The 16643-nt window shown below is 46.4% G+C and overlaps 1 protein-coding gene across 5 annotated transcripts in view; it reads left to right on the top strand.

The window, feature by feature from the left end:
- Nucleotides 1–16643, top strand: part of ARFGEF3 (ARFGEF family member 3) — a 366510-nt gene that overhangs the window by 313325 nt on the left and 36542 nt on the right. For all 5 annotated transcript variants that reach the window (XM_063917418.1, XM_063917419.1, XM_063917421.1 and 2 more), the window contains 2 exons: nucleotides 7117–7231; nucleotides 7389–7491. In XM_063917418.1, coding sequence (XP_063773488.1) covers nucleotides 7117–7231; nucleotides 7389–7491 — 218 coding nt within the window. The remainder of the gene's footprint in view (nucleotides 1–7116; nucleotides 7232–7388; nucleotides 7492–16643) is intronic.

The raw sequence follows: 16643 nt of genomic DNA on the forward strand, positions 1-16643 counted from the left end.
GGCCTCGCACCACGCAACATATTTTCGCCAAATGCGGTGATAATGTTTTGCGGTTACATCCTTCCTGGCTTTGATCAGGATAGGGATGACTTCATCCGGAATGCCTTTTTTCCTTCAGGATCCGGCGTTCAACCGCCATGCCGTCAAACGCAGCCGCGGTAAGTCTTGGAACAGACAGGGTCCTTGCTGGAGCAGGTCCCTTCTTAGAGGTAGAGGCCACGGATCCTCCGTGAGCATCTCTTGAAGTTCCGGTTACCAAGTTCTTCTTGGCCAATCCGGAGCCACGAATATAGTGCTTACTCCTCTCCATCTTATCAATCTCAGTACCTTGGGTATGAGAGGCAGAGGAGGGAACACATACACTGACTGGTACACCCACGGTGTTACCAGAGCGTCTACAGCTATTGCCTGAGGGTCCCTTGACCTGGCGCAATACCTGTCGAGTTTTTCCCAACGGTTTATAATCATGTGGAAGACTTCTGGGTGAAGTCTCCACTCTCCCGGGTGGAGGTCGTGTCTGCTGAGGAAGTCTGCTTCCCAGTTGTCCACTCCCGGAATGAATACTGCTGACAGTGCTATCACATGATTTTCCGCCCAGCGAAGAATCCTTGCAGCTTCTGCCATTGCCCTCCTGCTTCTTGTGCCACCCTGTCTGTTTACGTGGGTGACTGCCGTGATGTTGTCCGACTGGATCAACACCGGCTGACCTTGAAGCAGAGGTCTTGCTAAGCTTAGAGCATTGTAAATGGCCCTTAGCTTCAGGATATTTATGTGAAGTGATGTCTCCAGGCTTGACCATAAGCCCTGGAAATTCCTTCCCTGTGTGACTGCTCCCCAGCCTCGCAGGCTGGCATCCGTGGTCACCAGGACCCAGTCCTGAATGCCGAATCTGCGGCCCTCTAGAAGATGAGCACTCTGCAACCACCACAGGAGGGACAGCCTTGTCCTTGGTGACAGGGTTATCCACTGATGCATCTGAAGATGCGACCCGGACCATTTGTCCAGCAGGTCCCACTGGAAAGTTCTTGCGTGGAATCTGCCGAATGGGATTGCTTCGTAGGAAGCCACCATTTTACCCAGAACCCTTGTGCATTGATGCACTGAGAGTTGGCTCGGTTTTAGGAGGTTCCTGACTAGCTTGGATAACTCCCTGGCTTTCTCCTCCGGGAGAAACACCTTTTTCTGGACTGTGTCCAGGATCATCCCTAGGAACAGAAGACGAGTCGTCGGAACCAGCTGCGATTTTGGAATATTGAGAATCCAATCGTGCTGCCGCAACACTACCTGAGATAGTGCTACACCGACCTCCAACTGTTCCCTGGATCTTACCCTTATCAGGGAATCGTCCAAGTAAGGGATAACTAAAATTCCCTTCCTTCGAAGGAATATCATCATTTCGGCCATTACCTTGGTAAAGACCCGGGGTGCCGTGGACCATCCATACGGCAGCGTCTGAACTGATAGTGACAGTTCTGTACCATAAACCTGAGGTACCCTTGGTGAGAAGGGTAAATTGGGACATGAAGGTAAGCATCCTTGATGTCCCGAGACATCATGTAGTCCCCTTCTTCCAGGTTCGCAATCACTGCTCTGAGTGACTCAATCTTGAATTTGAACCTCTGTATGTAAGTGTTCAAAGATTTTAGATTTAGAATCGGTCTCACCGAGCCGTCCGGCTTCGGTACCACAACAGTGTGGAATAATACCCCGTTCCCTGTTGCAGGAGGGGTACCTTGATTATCACCTGCTGGGAATACAGCTTGTGAATGGCTTCCAAAACTGTCTCCCTGTCAGAAGGAGACATCGCTAAAGCCGACTTTAGGAAACGGCGAGGGGGAGACGTCTCGAATTCCAATTTGTACCCCTGAGATATCACCTGAAGGATCCAGAGGTCTACTTGCGAGTGAGCCCACTGCGCGCTGAAATTCATTGAGACGGGCCCCCCACCGTGCCTGATTCTGCTTGTAAAGCCCCAGCGTCATACTGAGGGCTTGGCAGAGGCGGGAGAGGGTTTCTGTTCCTGGGAACTGGCTGATTTCTGCAGCCTTTTTCCTCTCCCTCTGTCACGGGGCAGAAATGAGGAACCTTTTGCCCGCTTGTCCACGAAAAGACTGCGCCTGATAATACGGCGTCTTCTCATGTTGAGAGGCGACCTGGGGTACAAACGTGGATTTCCCAGCTGTTGCCGTGGCCACCAGGTCTGAAAGACCGACCCCAAATAACTCCTCCCGTTAATAAGGCAATACTTCCAAATGCCGTTTGGAATCCGCATCACCTGACCACTGTCGTGTCCATAACCCTCTATTGGTAGAAATGGACAACGCACTTAGACTTGATGCCAGTCGGCAAATATTCTGCTGTGCATCACGCATATATAGAAATGCATCTTTCAAATGCTCTATAGGCAATAATATACTGTCCCTATCTAGGGTATCAATATTTTCAGTCAGGGAATCCGACCACGCCAACCCAGCACTGCACATCCAGGCTGAGGCGATTGCTGGTCGCAGTATAACACCAGTATGTGTGTAAATACATTTTAGGATACCCTCCTGCTTTCTATCAGCAGGATCCTTAAGGGCGGCCATCTCAGGAGAGGGTAGAGCCCTTGTTCTTACAAGCGTGTGAGCGCTTTATCCACCCTAGGGGGTGTTTCCCAACGCACCCTAACCTCTGGCGGGAAAGGATATAATGCCAATAACATTTTAGAAATTATCAGTTGTTTATCGGGGGAAACCCACGCATCATCACACACCTCATTTAATTTCTCAGATTCAGGAAAACTACAGGTAGTTTTTCCTCACCGAACATAATACCCCTTTTTGGTGGTACTCGTATTATCAGAAATGTGTAAAACATTTTTCATTGCCTCAATCATGTAACGTGTGGCCCTACTGGAAGTCACATTTGTCTCTTCACCGTCGACACTGGAGTCAGTATCCGTGTCGGCGTCTATATCTGCCATCTGAGGTAACGGGCGCTTTAGAGCCCCTGACGGCCTATGAGACGTCTGGACAGGCACAAGCTGAGTAGCCGGATGTGTCATGTCAACCACTGTCTTTTATACAGAGCTGACACTGTCACGTAATTCCTTCCAACAGTTCATCCACTCAGGTGTCGACCCCCTAGGGGGTGACATCACTATTACAGGCAATCTGCTCCGTCTCCACATCATTTTTCTCCTCATACATGTCGACACAAACGTACCGACACACAGCACACACACAGGGAATGCTCTGATAGAGGACAGGACCCCACTAGCCCTTTGGGGAGACAGAGGGAGAGTTTGCCAGCACACACCAGAGCGCTATATATATACAGGGATAACCTTATATAAGTGTTTTTCCCCTTATAGCTGCTGTATTGTTAATACTGCGCCTAATTAGTGCCCCCCTCTCTTTTTTAACCCTTTCTGTAGTGTAGTGACTGCAGGGGAGAGCCAGGGGAGCTTCCCTCCAACTGAGCTGTGAGGGAAAATGGCGCCAGTGTGCTGTGGAGATAGGCTCCGCCCCTTTTTCGCGGACTTTTCTCCTGCTTTTTTATGGATTCTGGCAGGGGTTAAAATTCATCCATATAGCCCTGGGGGCTATATGTGATGTATTTTCGCCAGCCAAGGTGTTTTTATTGCTGCTCAGGGCGCCCCCCCCTAGCGCCCTGCACCCTCAGTGACCGAAGTGTGAAGTGTGCTGAGGAGCAATGGCGCACAGCTGCAGTGCTGTGCGCTACCTTGGTGAAGACAGGACGTCTTCTGCCGCCGATTTTCCGGACCTCTTCTGTCTTCTGGCTCTGTAAGGGGGCCGGCGGCGCGGCTCTGGGACCCATCCATGGCTGGGCCTGTGATCGTCCCTCTGGAGCTAATGTCCAGTAGCCTAAGAAGCCCAATCCACTCTGCACGCAGGTGAGTTCGCTTCTTCTCCCCTTAGTCCCTCGATGCAGTGAGCCTGTTGCCAGCAGGTCTCACTGAAAATAAAAAACCTAAAACTAAACTTTTCACTAAGCAGCTCAGGAGAGCCACCTAGTGTGCACCCTTCTCGTTCGGGCACAAAAATCTAACTGAGGCTTGGAGGAGGGTCATAGGGGGAGGAGCCAGTGCACACCAGGTCGTTCTAAAGCTTTACTTTTGTGCCCAGTCTCCTGCGGAGCCGCTATTCCCCATGGTCCTTACGGAGTCCCCAGCATCCACTTAGGACGTTAGAGAAATATAAATAGTGTAAAATGCAAAAAATAAAGCATAAAATTGAAATCAAAGTATAAAGTTTCACTGCACATGTACACTTTCAGCAGTAAAAACGAGCCAGTGTTGACAGGCATCCCTAAACAGCATAGTGCTAGTTAGAGCAAGCCTCCTAGATAGTGATCCCCACCAGGGCTACAACACTTTGTGAGTGGCTTTCCAGGTAGAGTCCGATAAGCTTAGCTCACTGGTGGAGGAAGGTGAAGGGCAGGGGCACTCTGATCCTTAAGATCCTGCATGTATATATATGTTTTGTCCTCTAGTAGGCCATGCATTGAAGATTTTTTTATTTTTTTTATCCATCAAACCTTGTATTTTGAGGTCTTGTTGGATCCTGAGGTATATCTGTGTCTTTGCTTAAACAAGCTGAGAAGTAGATGGTCCATTTGTCTAATCCTTTCAGGTTTTACTGCAATCTGTTTCTGGTTCAGAAACCATATTTAACCATCTGTCCTATTCTGTACCTTAAATCTCTCAATGTGCACTTGTGTCCCCAGATAGATTCCCTCCTTTCCATGATCAGTGCCATGGAGTGAGACTAATTTCTCTTTCAGTTCTGACCTCTTATATTCAGCAATGGTTCCATGGATTTTTACAAAGATTGGTTGAGCTTATGCAGTTGAAAGGAGGGGACTGTTATTCCATACCTGAAAAAATATAAAACCAAAGTTGGCTGCACTTCTCCAGTCCCATCTCCAACTGACAATAAAACCCTGGAGACACATGGCTGAAGAATAAATTACTCTAAGTCTCACTTAGTCATCACAGAGTCACAAGTTCCTGGATCGTCTCTTTGACACCGGATAGTTCCACATCTATTTGCTAGAGGACAACATTTGCCCATCTTGGGACAAATATATTGCACTCAATTGTCAGTTCTTCAGTGCATGCATTTGCTGGGGAGGATGGTTTCTTGCTTTGAGGCAGCTCCATTTGCACGCTTCCATTAGTAGACCTTTTAGACGCAGTTACTGGCCCACTGGTCATGAGCAGATCCTAGCAAGCCAGCTATTCCTGCCATCTCTGCCAACTCAAAGTCCTCTTCTATAGTAGTTAAACAGAATCCTCCTCAGGCAAGGATGGATTCTTTCCATGGGGACATGGACCATCGTCAGAATGGATACAAGTCTCCAGGTTTGGTGAGCAGTAACGTTGGGTCTTCATCTACAGGGACTTTTGTCCCAGGATGTAAATAACCCATCAAGGGGGAACCTGAAGTTCCTTGACTCTGGCAGAGTTGATCAAGATCTTTCACTGGACAGGGAGGTATGTTCCAGCAATATTTGTGGTGGTGGTGGTGGGAGGGGGTTAATCCAGAGGTGTTTGGTCAGCCAATAGAGTGCTGGGGTCTGCCAGAGGCAGACCTGATGGTTTTTCCACCAAACCACAGGGTTCAGCTGTACGGGGTAAGAACCAGGGGTCCTAATGTAGTTATAGTGGGTGCCATGATATATTCTAGGTGGTACCGTCTAGCTTATCTTTTTCTGCATATCCTGAAGAAGGTCAAGACAAAGAGTTTACCATTCAATCTGGTGTCAATGGACTTGCCCTGGCAGCCTAGGTAAGTCAACCAGGTAGTCAAAGTCCCTTCTTTCATCCAGACTTAAGCCTGTTGACTTTAATGGCTCGGTTGTTGAAACCATGATCCTCCAAGCTAAGGGGTTTTCTTAATGTGTCATCCAAACATTGATCAGCACTAGAATGAAAGGTATGTTGTAAAAACTACTACAGAATTTAGAAAATAGACATAAGTTGGTGCAAGCAGAAAAACATACACACTTCAGCAATTAAGTTAGCTCACCTCTTGGGACTCTGCACTCACACCCCTTGTGCACTCACTGGTTTGACTGTGGTTCCGATTTGATTTTATTTGATTAGGCTCTCCTACCGGCTTTGTTTAGTTTAAGCTGAATTCCAATTGGTTCTGTTAGGGCTGATGTGATGTAGAGGAGAGGGCTTAGCATCAATCAAGTGTAGTTTGATGTGCCAGCTCTTTACATAACCTCCTACACCCCATGTTTGGCAGTATACTCCAGATGAAGTAAGAGAAATTGATATATTGGGGAGTACCAAAAAATACTCTTTTGTAACCATGTCTCTGGGTACTTGTTGATCTCTTAGTCAAGACCCTTAGCTAGCACCAGTATAACATTGCATTATTGAAGCTAAATGGTTGTTCTTGTTAACATTAGTCTAGTGACACAGTTGTATGTGTCCTATTTTCCCTTCTTGAATCCTTTAAAAACTCTTAAGTCAAAAGGCCAACCCTCCTGGTAAAATATGTGGCTAATTTACCACTAAGATACTGTATCAAAGACACTTCCATCAATGGGCATACTGGGATAGTTCATAGGTGTCTTCATTGTATCCAGAATTCTTCAATATTACATGTTTGTTTCTTTTGGGAAGTGCTTTCTATAGTTTAAGTATAGCCCAGCAGATTAGTAAGAACTTCATCTGAATCCAACATGCATGAAAAGAACGGAAGGATTTAGTAGCTATGCCAGAGAACATTTACTGAGGTTGGGTTGGAGCTTTTAAAGGACACACCTCCATACTTACATTGTCTAAATATTTTTTTATTAAGCAAAGTTAACAGGGATATAATATAGGGTGAAGAGAATATTAGAAATGCAAAGAAAAGTATCCAAAATGTAAGCACAATATATATAGCAAAACAATGTTCTATTTTGTTAAAGCAGTATTAGAACAATGTTACATGTTAATACAATCCAGTGGGCAGGGGAGCAGCCTGGGGCACCTCCAGACTTTTAACCCCATCTGATTTCTCTTGATTAAAATTGGACATTGCTTGTTATAGTTACTACAAGCACAACATTTATTATCAGATTTTGTGGGTGTTTTTTTTTTTTTTTTAATAGATATCGGCTATGAAAATATGATTAATACAATGCTGAAAGAGTTATTCAAGCTGCTGGTATCTTGTGTGGCAGAGCCCACTGAAAGTATCTCTCGAGTGGGTTGTTCCTGTATCAGGTAAAAACAAATATTGACTATTTAAGTCATAATTTGCCTTGCACAGTTGTAATAATAGACTGAGAAGAATAATTATCTCCAAACTGCTGTTATAAGTTTTGATTTCTGAGTCTAAACAAAGTCCTGTTCTGTTTTTTTTTTTTTTTTTTTTTTTCAGATATGTATTGGTAACCGCAGGACCGGTTTTCACTGAGGAAATGTGGAGATTGGCTTGCTGTGCATTGCAAGATGCATTTTCAGCTACACTGGAACCAATGAAGGTAAATCGGGGCTCTACTGGTGGTAGTAGTGTTATTTATTTTATTTTATTTCCTTTGTATCTGTACAAAACTAGTGAGGTAGTTAATAATATTGTTTCACTTACGTCCTAGAGGATGCTGGGGACTCCGTAAGGACCATGGGGATAGACTGGCTCCGCAGGAGACATGGGCACTTTAAGAAAGAACTTTAGGTATGGGTGTGCACTGGCTCCTCCCTCTATGCCCCTCCTCCAGACCTCAGTTTACTACTGTGCCCAGAGGAGACTGGGTGCATTACATGGAGCTCTCCTGAGTTTCCTGAAAGAAAGTATATTTGTTAGGTTTTTTATTTTCAGGGAGCTCTGCTGGCAACAGACTCCCTGCATCGAGGGACTGAGGGGAGAGAAACAGACCTGCTTTAATGTTAGGCTCTGTTTCTTAGGCTACTGGACACCATTAGCTCCAGAGGGATCGGTACGCAGGTCTCACCCTCGCCATCCGTCCCAGAGCCGCGCCGTCCTCCTCCTCGCAGAGCCGGAAGATAGAAGCCGGGTGAGTATGAGAAGAAAGAAGACTTCAGAGGCGGCAGAAGCCATTGCTCCCACACAGCACACACAAACGGCAGTCACTGTAAGGGTGCAGGGCGCAGGGGGGGCGCCCTGGGCAGCAATAAAACCTCTTTTTCTGGCAAATGTGTATATATACAGCTGGGCACTGTATATATTAAGAGCCCCAGCCAGGTTTTTCGATATTTGAGCGGGACAGAAGCCCGCCACCGAGGGGGCAGAGCTTCTTCCTCAGCACTCACCAGCGCCATTTTCTCCACAGCACAGCGCTGAGAGGAAGCTCCCCGGACTCTCCCCTGCTTATCCACGGTGAAAGAGGGTTTTAAAGAAGGGGAGGGGGCACATAATTGGCACAATATACAATTACAGCGCTATCTGGGTAAACATATTGTGTGTTTTTTCCTGGGTCATTAGCGCTGGGTGTGAGCTGGCATACTCTCTCTCTCTGTCTCTCCAAAGGGCCTTGTGGGGGAACTGTCTTCAGATAAGAGGATTCCCTGTGTGTGTGGTGTGTTGGTACGCGTGTGTCGACATGTCTGAGGTAGAAGGCTCTCCTAGGGAGGAGGTAGAGCAAATGAATGTGGTGTCTCCGTCGACAACGCCGACACCTGACTGGATGGATATGTGGAATGTTTTAAGTGCTAATGTGAATTTATTGCACAAAAGATTAGACAAAGCTGAGGCTAGGGAACAGCCAGGGAGTCAACCCATGTCTTTCCCTATGTCGCAGGGACCTTCGGGGTCTCAAAAGCGCCCACTATCCCAAATAGTAGACACTGATACCGACACGGATTCTGACTCCAGTGTCGACTACGATGATGCAAAGTTACAGCCAAAATTGGCTAAATGTATTCGATATATGATTATTGCAATAAAAGATGTTTTGCATATAACAGAGAAACCCCCTGTCCCTGACACGAGGGTACACATGTATAAGGGAAAGAAACCGGAGGTAACCTTTCCCCCTTCTCATGAGCTGAACGAGGTGTGTGAAAAAGCGTGGGAATCTCCAGACAACAAACTGCAGGTTCCCAAAAGGATTCTTATGGTGTATCCTTTCCCGGCAAAGGACAGGATACGGTGGGAATCCTCCCCTAGGGTGGACAAAGCGTTGACACGCCTATCCAAAAAGGTAGCGCTGCCATCCCAAGATACGGCTACCCTAAGGGATCCTGCTGATCGCAAGCAGGAGGTTATTTTGAAGTCCATTTACATACATTCTGGTACTTTACTCAGACCGGCTATTGCGTCGGCTTGGGTTTGTAGCGCTGTAGCAGCGTGGACAGATACCTTATCAGCGGAGATTGAGACCCTGGATAAGGATACCATCTTATTGACCCTAGGACATATAAAAGATGCTGTCTTATATATGAGAGATGCTCAAAGAGACATTGGTTTACTGGGTTCTAGAGTCAACGCTATGTCGATTTCTGCTAGACGAGTCCTATGGACCCGGCAATGGACAGGTGATGCCGACTCAAAGAGGCATATGGAGGTTTTACCTTACAAGGGTGAGGAATTGTTTGGGGAAGGTCTCTCGGACCTGGTCTCCACAGCTACAGCTGGTAAATCCAATTTTTTGCCTTATATTCCCTCACAGCCTAAGAAAGCGCCACATTATCAAATACAGTCCTTTCGGTCACAGAGAAACAAGAAAGTACGAGGTGTTTCCTTTCTTGCCAGAGGTAAGGGCAGAGGGAAAAAGCTGCACAACACAGCTAGTTTCCAGGAACAGAAGTCCTCCCCGGCCTCTACAAAATCCACCGCATGACGCTGGGGCTCCGCTAAGGGAGTCCGCCCCAGTGAGGGCACGTCTTCGACTTTTCAGCCACATCTGGTTTCACTCACAGGTGGATCCCTGGGCAATAGAAATTGTTTCTCAGGGTTACAAGCTGGAATTCGAAGAGGTTCCGCCTCGCCAGTTTTTCAAATCGGCCCTGCCGGCTTCTCCCCCAGAAAGGGAGTTAGTGTTAAATGCAATTCACAAATTGTATCTTCAACAGGTGGTGGTCAAGGTTCCCCTACTTCAACAAGGGAGGGGATATTACTCAACCCTGTTTGTAGTCCCGAAACCGGACGGTTCGGTCAGACCCATTTTAAATTTAAAATCCCTGAACCTATACTTGAAAAGGTTCAAGTTCAAAATGGAATCGCTCAGAGCGGTCATCGCCAGCCTGGAAGGGGGGGATTTTATGGTATCCCTGGACATAAAGGATGCATACCTTCATGTTCCCATATATCCACCTCATCAGGCGTTCCTGAGATTTGCGGTACAGGATTGTCATTACCAATTTCAGACGTTGCCGTTTGGGCTTTCCACGGGCCCGAGGATTTTCACCAAGGTAATGACGGAAATGATGGTGCTCCTGCGCAAGCAGGGTGTCACAATTATCCCGTACTTGGACGATCTCATAAAAGCGAGATCAAGAGAGCAGTTGCTGAGCAGCGTGTCACTTTCACTGAAAGTGTTACAGCAACACGGCTGGATTCTCAATATCTCAAAGTCGCAGTTGGTTCCTACGACTCGTCTGACCTTCTTGGGCATGATTCTGGATACGGACCAGAAAAGGGTTTATCTTCCGATAGAAAAGGCTCAGGTACTCATGACCCTAGTCAGGAACCTATTGAAGCCAAAACAGGTGTCAGTGCATCACTACACTCGAGTCCTGGGAAAGATGGTGGCATCGTACGAGGCCATTCCCTTCGGCAGGTTCCATGCGAGGACCTTCCAATGGGACCTACTGGACAAGTGGTCCGGGTCACATCTACAGATTCATCAGTTGATCACCCTGTCCCCCAGGGCCGGGTATCTCTCCTGTGGTGGCTACAGAGTGCTCACCTTCTAGAGGGCCGCAGGTTCGGCATTCAGGACTGGGTTCTGGTGACCACGGACGCGAGCCTCCGAGGTTGGGGAGCAGTCACACAGGGAAGAAACTTCCAAGGACTTTGGACAAGTCAAGAAACTTGTCTTCACATCAACGTCCTGGAGCTGAGGGCCATATACAACGCCCTTCGTCAAGCGGAGACCTTACTTCGCGACCTACCAGTTCTGATTCAGTCAGACAACATCACCGCAGTGGCTCATGTAAACCGCCAAGGCGGCACAAGGAGCAGAGTGGCAATGGCGGAAGCCACCAGGATTCTTCGGTGGGCGGAAAATCATGTAAGCGCACTGTCAGCAGTGTTCATTCCGGGAGTGGACAACTGGGAAGCAGACTTCCTCAGCAGGCACGACCTGCATCCAGGAGAGTGGGGACTTCATCAGGAAGTCTTTGCGCACATTGCAAGTCAGTGGGGACTGCCCCAGATAGACATGATGGCGTCCCGCCTCAACAGAAAGCTACAGAGGTATTGCGCCAGGTCAAGAGACCCTCAGGCGGTAGCTGTGGACGCCCTAGTGACACCGTGGGTGTTCCAGTCGGTTTAGGTGTTTCCTCCTCTTCCTCTCATCCCAAAGGTGTTGAGAATAATAAGAAAAAGAGGAGTACAGACAATTCCCATTGCTCCAGATTGGCCGCGAAGGGCCTGGTATCCGTATCTGCAGGAGATGCTCACAGAAGATCCGTGGCCTCTTCCTCTAAGGCAGGACCTGTTGCAACAGGGGCCCTGTCTGTTCCAAGACTTACCGCGGCTGCGTTTGACGGCATGGCGGTTGAACGCCGGATCCTAGCGGAAAAGGGCATTCCGGATGAGGTCATTCCTACTCTGATAAAAGCTAGGAAGGACGTGACAGCTAAACATTATCACCGTATATGGCGAAAGTATGTTTCTTGGTGTGAGGCCAGGAATGCTCCTACGGAAGAATTCCATCTGGGCCGTTTCCTTCACTTCCTACAAACTGGAGTGAATTTGGGCCTAAAATTAGGCTCCATTAAGGTTCAGATTTCGGCCTTATCCATTTTCTTTCAGAAGGAATGAGCTTCTCTCGCAGAAGTACAGACTTTTGTGAAGGGAGTGCTGCATATTCAGCCTCCTTTTGTACCTCCGGTGACGCCTTGGGACCTTAATGTGGTGTTGAGTTTCCTTAAGTCGCACTGGTTTGAACCACTTCAAACGGTGGAGTTAAAATATCTCACTTGGAAGGTGGTCATGTTGTTAGCCTTGGCTTCGGCTAGGCAAGTGTCGGAATTGGCGGCTTTGTCTCATAAAAGCCCCTATCTGGTTTTCCATATGGATAGAGTGGAATTGCAGACCCGTCCTCAATTTTTGCCTAAGGTGGTGTCATCTTTTCATATGAACCAACCTATTGTGGTGCCTATGGCTACGCGAGACTTGGAGGATTCCGAGTCCCTTGATGTGGTCAGGGCTTTGAAAATTTACGTGGCCAGAACGGCTAGAGTCAGAAAAACAGAAGCACTGTTTGTCCTGTATGCAGCCAACAAGGTTGGCGCTCCTGCTTCAAAGCAGACTATTGCTCGCTGGATCTGTAACAAGATTCAGCAGGCTCATTCTACGGCTGGATTGCCGTTACCAAAATCGGTCAAGGCCCATTCCACTAGGAAGGTGGGCTCTTCTTGGGCGGCTGCCCGAGGGGTCTCGGCACTACAGCTGTGCCGAGCTGCTGCTTGGTCGGGTTCAAACACCTTTGCAAAATTCTATAAGTTTGATACCCTGGCTGAGGAGGACCTCATGTTTGCTCAATCGGTGCTGCAGAGTCATCCGCAGTCTCCCGCCCGTTTGGGAGCTTTGGTATAATCCCCATGGTCCTTACGGAGTTCCCAGCATCCTCTGGGACGTTAGAGAAAATAAGATTTTAAACCTACCGGTAAATCTTTTTCTCGTAGTCCGTAGAGGATGCTGGGCGCCCGTCCCAAGTGCGGACTACTTCTGCAAGACTTGTATATAGTTTTGCTTACTAAAGGGTTATGTTATAGTTTTCATCGGTCTCGGACTGATGCTTTTTTGTTTTCATACTGTTAACTGGTTAGTATATCACAAGTTATACGGTGTGAATGGTGTGGCTGGTATGAATCTTGCCCTTGGATAAACAAAAATCCTTTCCTCGTACTGTCCGTCTCCTCTGGGCACAGTTTCTCTAACTGAGGTCTGGAGGAGGGGCATAGAGTGAGGAGCCAGTGCACACCCATACCTAAAGTTCTTTCTTAAAGTGCCCATGTCTCCTGCGGAGGCCGTCTATCCCCATGGTCCTTACGGAGTCCCCAGCATCCTCTACGGACTACGAGAAAAAGATTTACCGGTAGGTTTAAAATCTTATTTTTGGAGGTCATCTAGGCTTCTCGCAATACTTTACTTGAGATAAACACAAGAGAATGGAGTAGAAAGAATTTAGAGAATCACATGGCTCCCTATCACAAATAGTGTTGCATAAGTATGGGGTTATTGGAAACCGTGGTTTTCATTTTCAGACCCAGTTACATGTGTTGCACTATCATTAAAAACTAGTGCAGCACAAGAGATGGTCTCCATTGAGTATGAGTCCAAACAACTGGTGAAGTCTAAATAACCTTGTCTTTTCTGAAAAGAAAGTAACAATCTGCAGGCAACTGCAGAACATTGCTAAGTTAACACTTAGAACCCTTTAGTACAAAATCATTAATCCTACATTGGACATTGTGTTGTTCTAGCAATCTTGAATAGCCTTGATAGTACAAAGTACATTGAAATGGAGGATCAAGGTCAGTAGTGTCGAAACAAATTTTTTGCTTGTGTGAGCGAAAGCTGCTTCTCAACAAACAGGCATGCACATGTGGCACCAGCCTAAAGAACTCTACAGCCCGAGTGATTGTTTCCAGTAATAAAGGGTACTAGTGGCTCTGTAATGTTGTGTGACCCATTTTCCTGCCATGGTATGGGAGCAGTCATTCATGTAAAAAAGGCCAGGTCAATAGTGTAATTACTATGGTATGGTACTCCATATCATCTGCACAGTATGTTGCAGAATTTGTTTCTTCCCAGTGGTTTGATGAGCCAGACACTGATTTTACCTGAACAGATGTGTCCTCATACACTATTGCAGCAATCAAACATCCCTTCTCAATGCATGAGGTCTCATGTGACTTGACTTGCACGAAGTGTCTTTTTTTTGCATCTTTGTTGCTCAAATGTGTGTCTTAAAGTCTCAATGTGATGTGACAAAGCAGCTTCACGAGACTGCACTGATTAATTTGATATGTACTGTACCACTTATATGTATGTGTACGACTGAGTTTGGATCTGTATATGAAGTGCTGCGATGCAGCGACCATGGCATTTTTTCACGCCAAGTTCTGTTGTGCTTTGTGTACAGATTCAGACTCGGTTGCACACGGCATACAAGTGTTACATATCAAATGAATTGGTGCTGCAGTTTTGTTACATGATATTGAGACTTAGGTGCACATTAGAGCGAAAAAGACTCTACATCGCTTGGCATGCCACATAGTGTGCTGAGGCTAGGTGTGTGAGGACACATCTGTACATCATATCCTTCTTAGGGGTCTATGTACTAAGGCTTGGAGAGAGATAAACTGGACAGAAATAAAGTACCAACCAATCAGCTCCTAACTGCCATGTTGCAGGCTGTGTTTGAAAAATGACAACTAGGAGCTGATTGGCTGGTACTTTATCTCGGCCCACTTTATCTCGCTCTATAACTTAGCACATAGGCCCCTTAGTCACCATATCAAATCCAGTTGAGCATTTATGGGTTATTCAGAATGATACCTTCCACCACATTTGCTATCATTGATAAGGTGATGGTTGGGTATTTGCTTGCAAAAGAAGGATGCTACACCTCTCAGGCACAATTTCAGACATTAGAAGACTGTCACTCACACAGGCCATTCTGGCTACACATGGTGGCTCTCTTCCTTTTGACCTTTGTCTTATGTGTTGTTGTTTTTTTGTTTGTTTGTTTGTTTTATTAGTGTCTTAATTTATTATTTTATGTTTGCTTATTCCCTATCTGGGCATATAAATGATACAGTAAACAGCCCTAGTGTACCCATTTCTTTGATGAAAACTCATTAATGGCCTCATTCTTTTTTTGTTTTTGTTTTAAAGACTGTTTATTGAAGAATTTTGGCAGAACACAATAAGTAGGGGGGGGGAGGGCTGGACAGAAGGAAAAAAGGGTACATGGGGAACAAAGGGAAGTCCAGCTTCATACAGCATAATAATATGTTTACAGTCAAGCGGTACAGACAACAAACCATTGTTGCGCAAGTATAGAACAACTAACATTGTCAGGTTAGGGATCTCAGGACACAATAAGTGAGAGCAAATATGAATAAGAAATACGTGACCCCCAAAATATCAAACCGTTTTAAAAGCCATATGTCTGAGTGGGAGGAGCTCTATGATAAGCCAACCAGGGTGCCCATGATTCTGTGAAGGGTGATGCTTTACAGTTGACTACATTGGACAGGAATTCCACGTGTTCCATATAGCAGTGATAATGGCTGCCATGGATGGAACAGTGTGGGATTTCCAGTGGCGAGCAATTCTACATTTCGTTGCGTTAACAATGTGCCACATGAGTTTTAGAGTAGGTTTAGCTATCCCAGGGATGTTCCGGAGGAATAGAAAGAAAGAAGGGAAGAAGGGTATATCAACCTCAATAACTCGTGATATTAATCTTCGAATAGTTTTCCAAAGCGGGACTAGTTTAGGACAGTCCCAAAATATATCCAGCAGGGTACCCTTCAGTTCACATCCCCTCCAACAGAGGTCTAAGGTGGTGGGAGATGCACAATGTAATCTGGTCGGGACGAAGTACCAGCGAACCAAAATTTTAAATGCGTTTTCTCTGTCTGATTGAGGTAGTAGAGGAGACCAAATTCTGCCTAATCTGATTCCAAATATCAGGCCCTATTTGTTCTTGTAGGTCAGTTTCCCAGTATCCGGAGTCCAGGTCGACACCAATTGGTTGACACACCTTAGGTCGACACCTGAAATAGGTCGACATGGACAAAAGGTCGACATGCGTTTTTTACTCTCTTTTTTTTTTTTTTTTTTTTTTTTACTTTTTCATACTTTACGATCCACGTGGACTACAATTGGAAATGAAGCGAGCCATGCGAGAGCACATGATGCACTAATTGGAGTCCCCGGTCACATTACGGAGAAAACTACACAAAGAAAACACTAAAAACTTATGTCGACCTTTTTCCATGTCGACCTTTTTCCATGTCGACATTTTGTCCATGTCGACCTATTTCAGGTGTCGACCTTATTTGTGTCGACCTTAGGTCCCATACCCCAGTTTCCCAAGAAATCTCGTGTGGGGCTAATGAGGGGAGGTTATAATTAAGGAGGAGGCGGTATATAGTTGAAATGAGGCCCTTAGAGGAGGAGCAAACATAACAGAGCGATTCAATAGTAGTCTTAACCATGGAGTTATGTGAGTGTAGTGTTGCCGAGTGAAAACTACGGAGCTGCAGGTATTGGAAAAAGCACTGAGGGGGAAGATTATATCTATCCTGTAGATCTGCAAAGGACGGAAACATACGTAAGGGGGCAATGTCAGTTATGAAAAGTATCTCTCTACCTTCAGGGAAAGCCGGGTTAACATTATAGTGGAGAGAGAACGCGGGGGGAACTAATCCAAAAGTCCTAATTAATCTATCCCACAATGAAACAGTGAAGGCAATGGACGGGAAGGTAGAC

The sequence above is a fragment of the Pseudophryne corroboree genome, chromosome 4 (genome assembly GCF_028390025.1).
Source record: "Pseudophryne corroboree isolate aPseCor3 chromosome 4, aPseCor3.hap2, whole genome shotgun sequence".
Classification (NCBI taxonomy): domain Eukaryota; kingdom Metazoa; phylum Chordata; class Amphibia; order Anura; family Myobatrachidae; genus Pseudophryne; species Pseudophryne corroboree.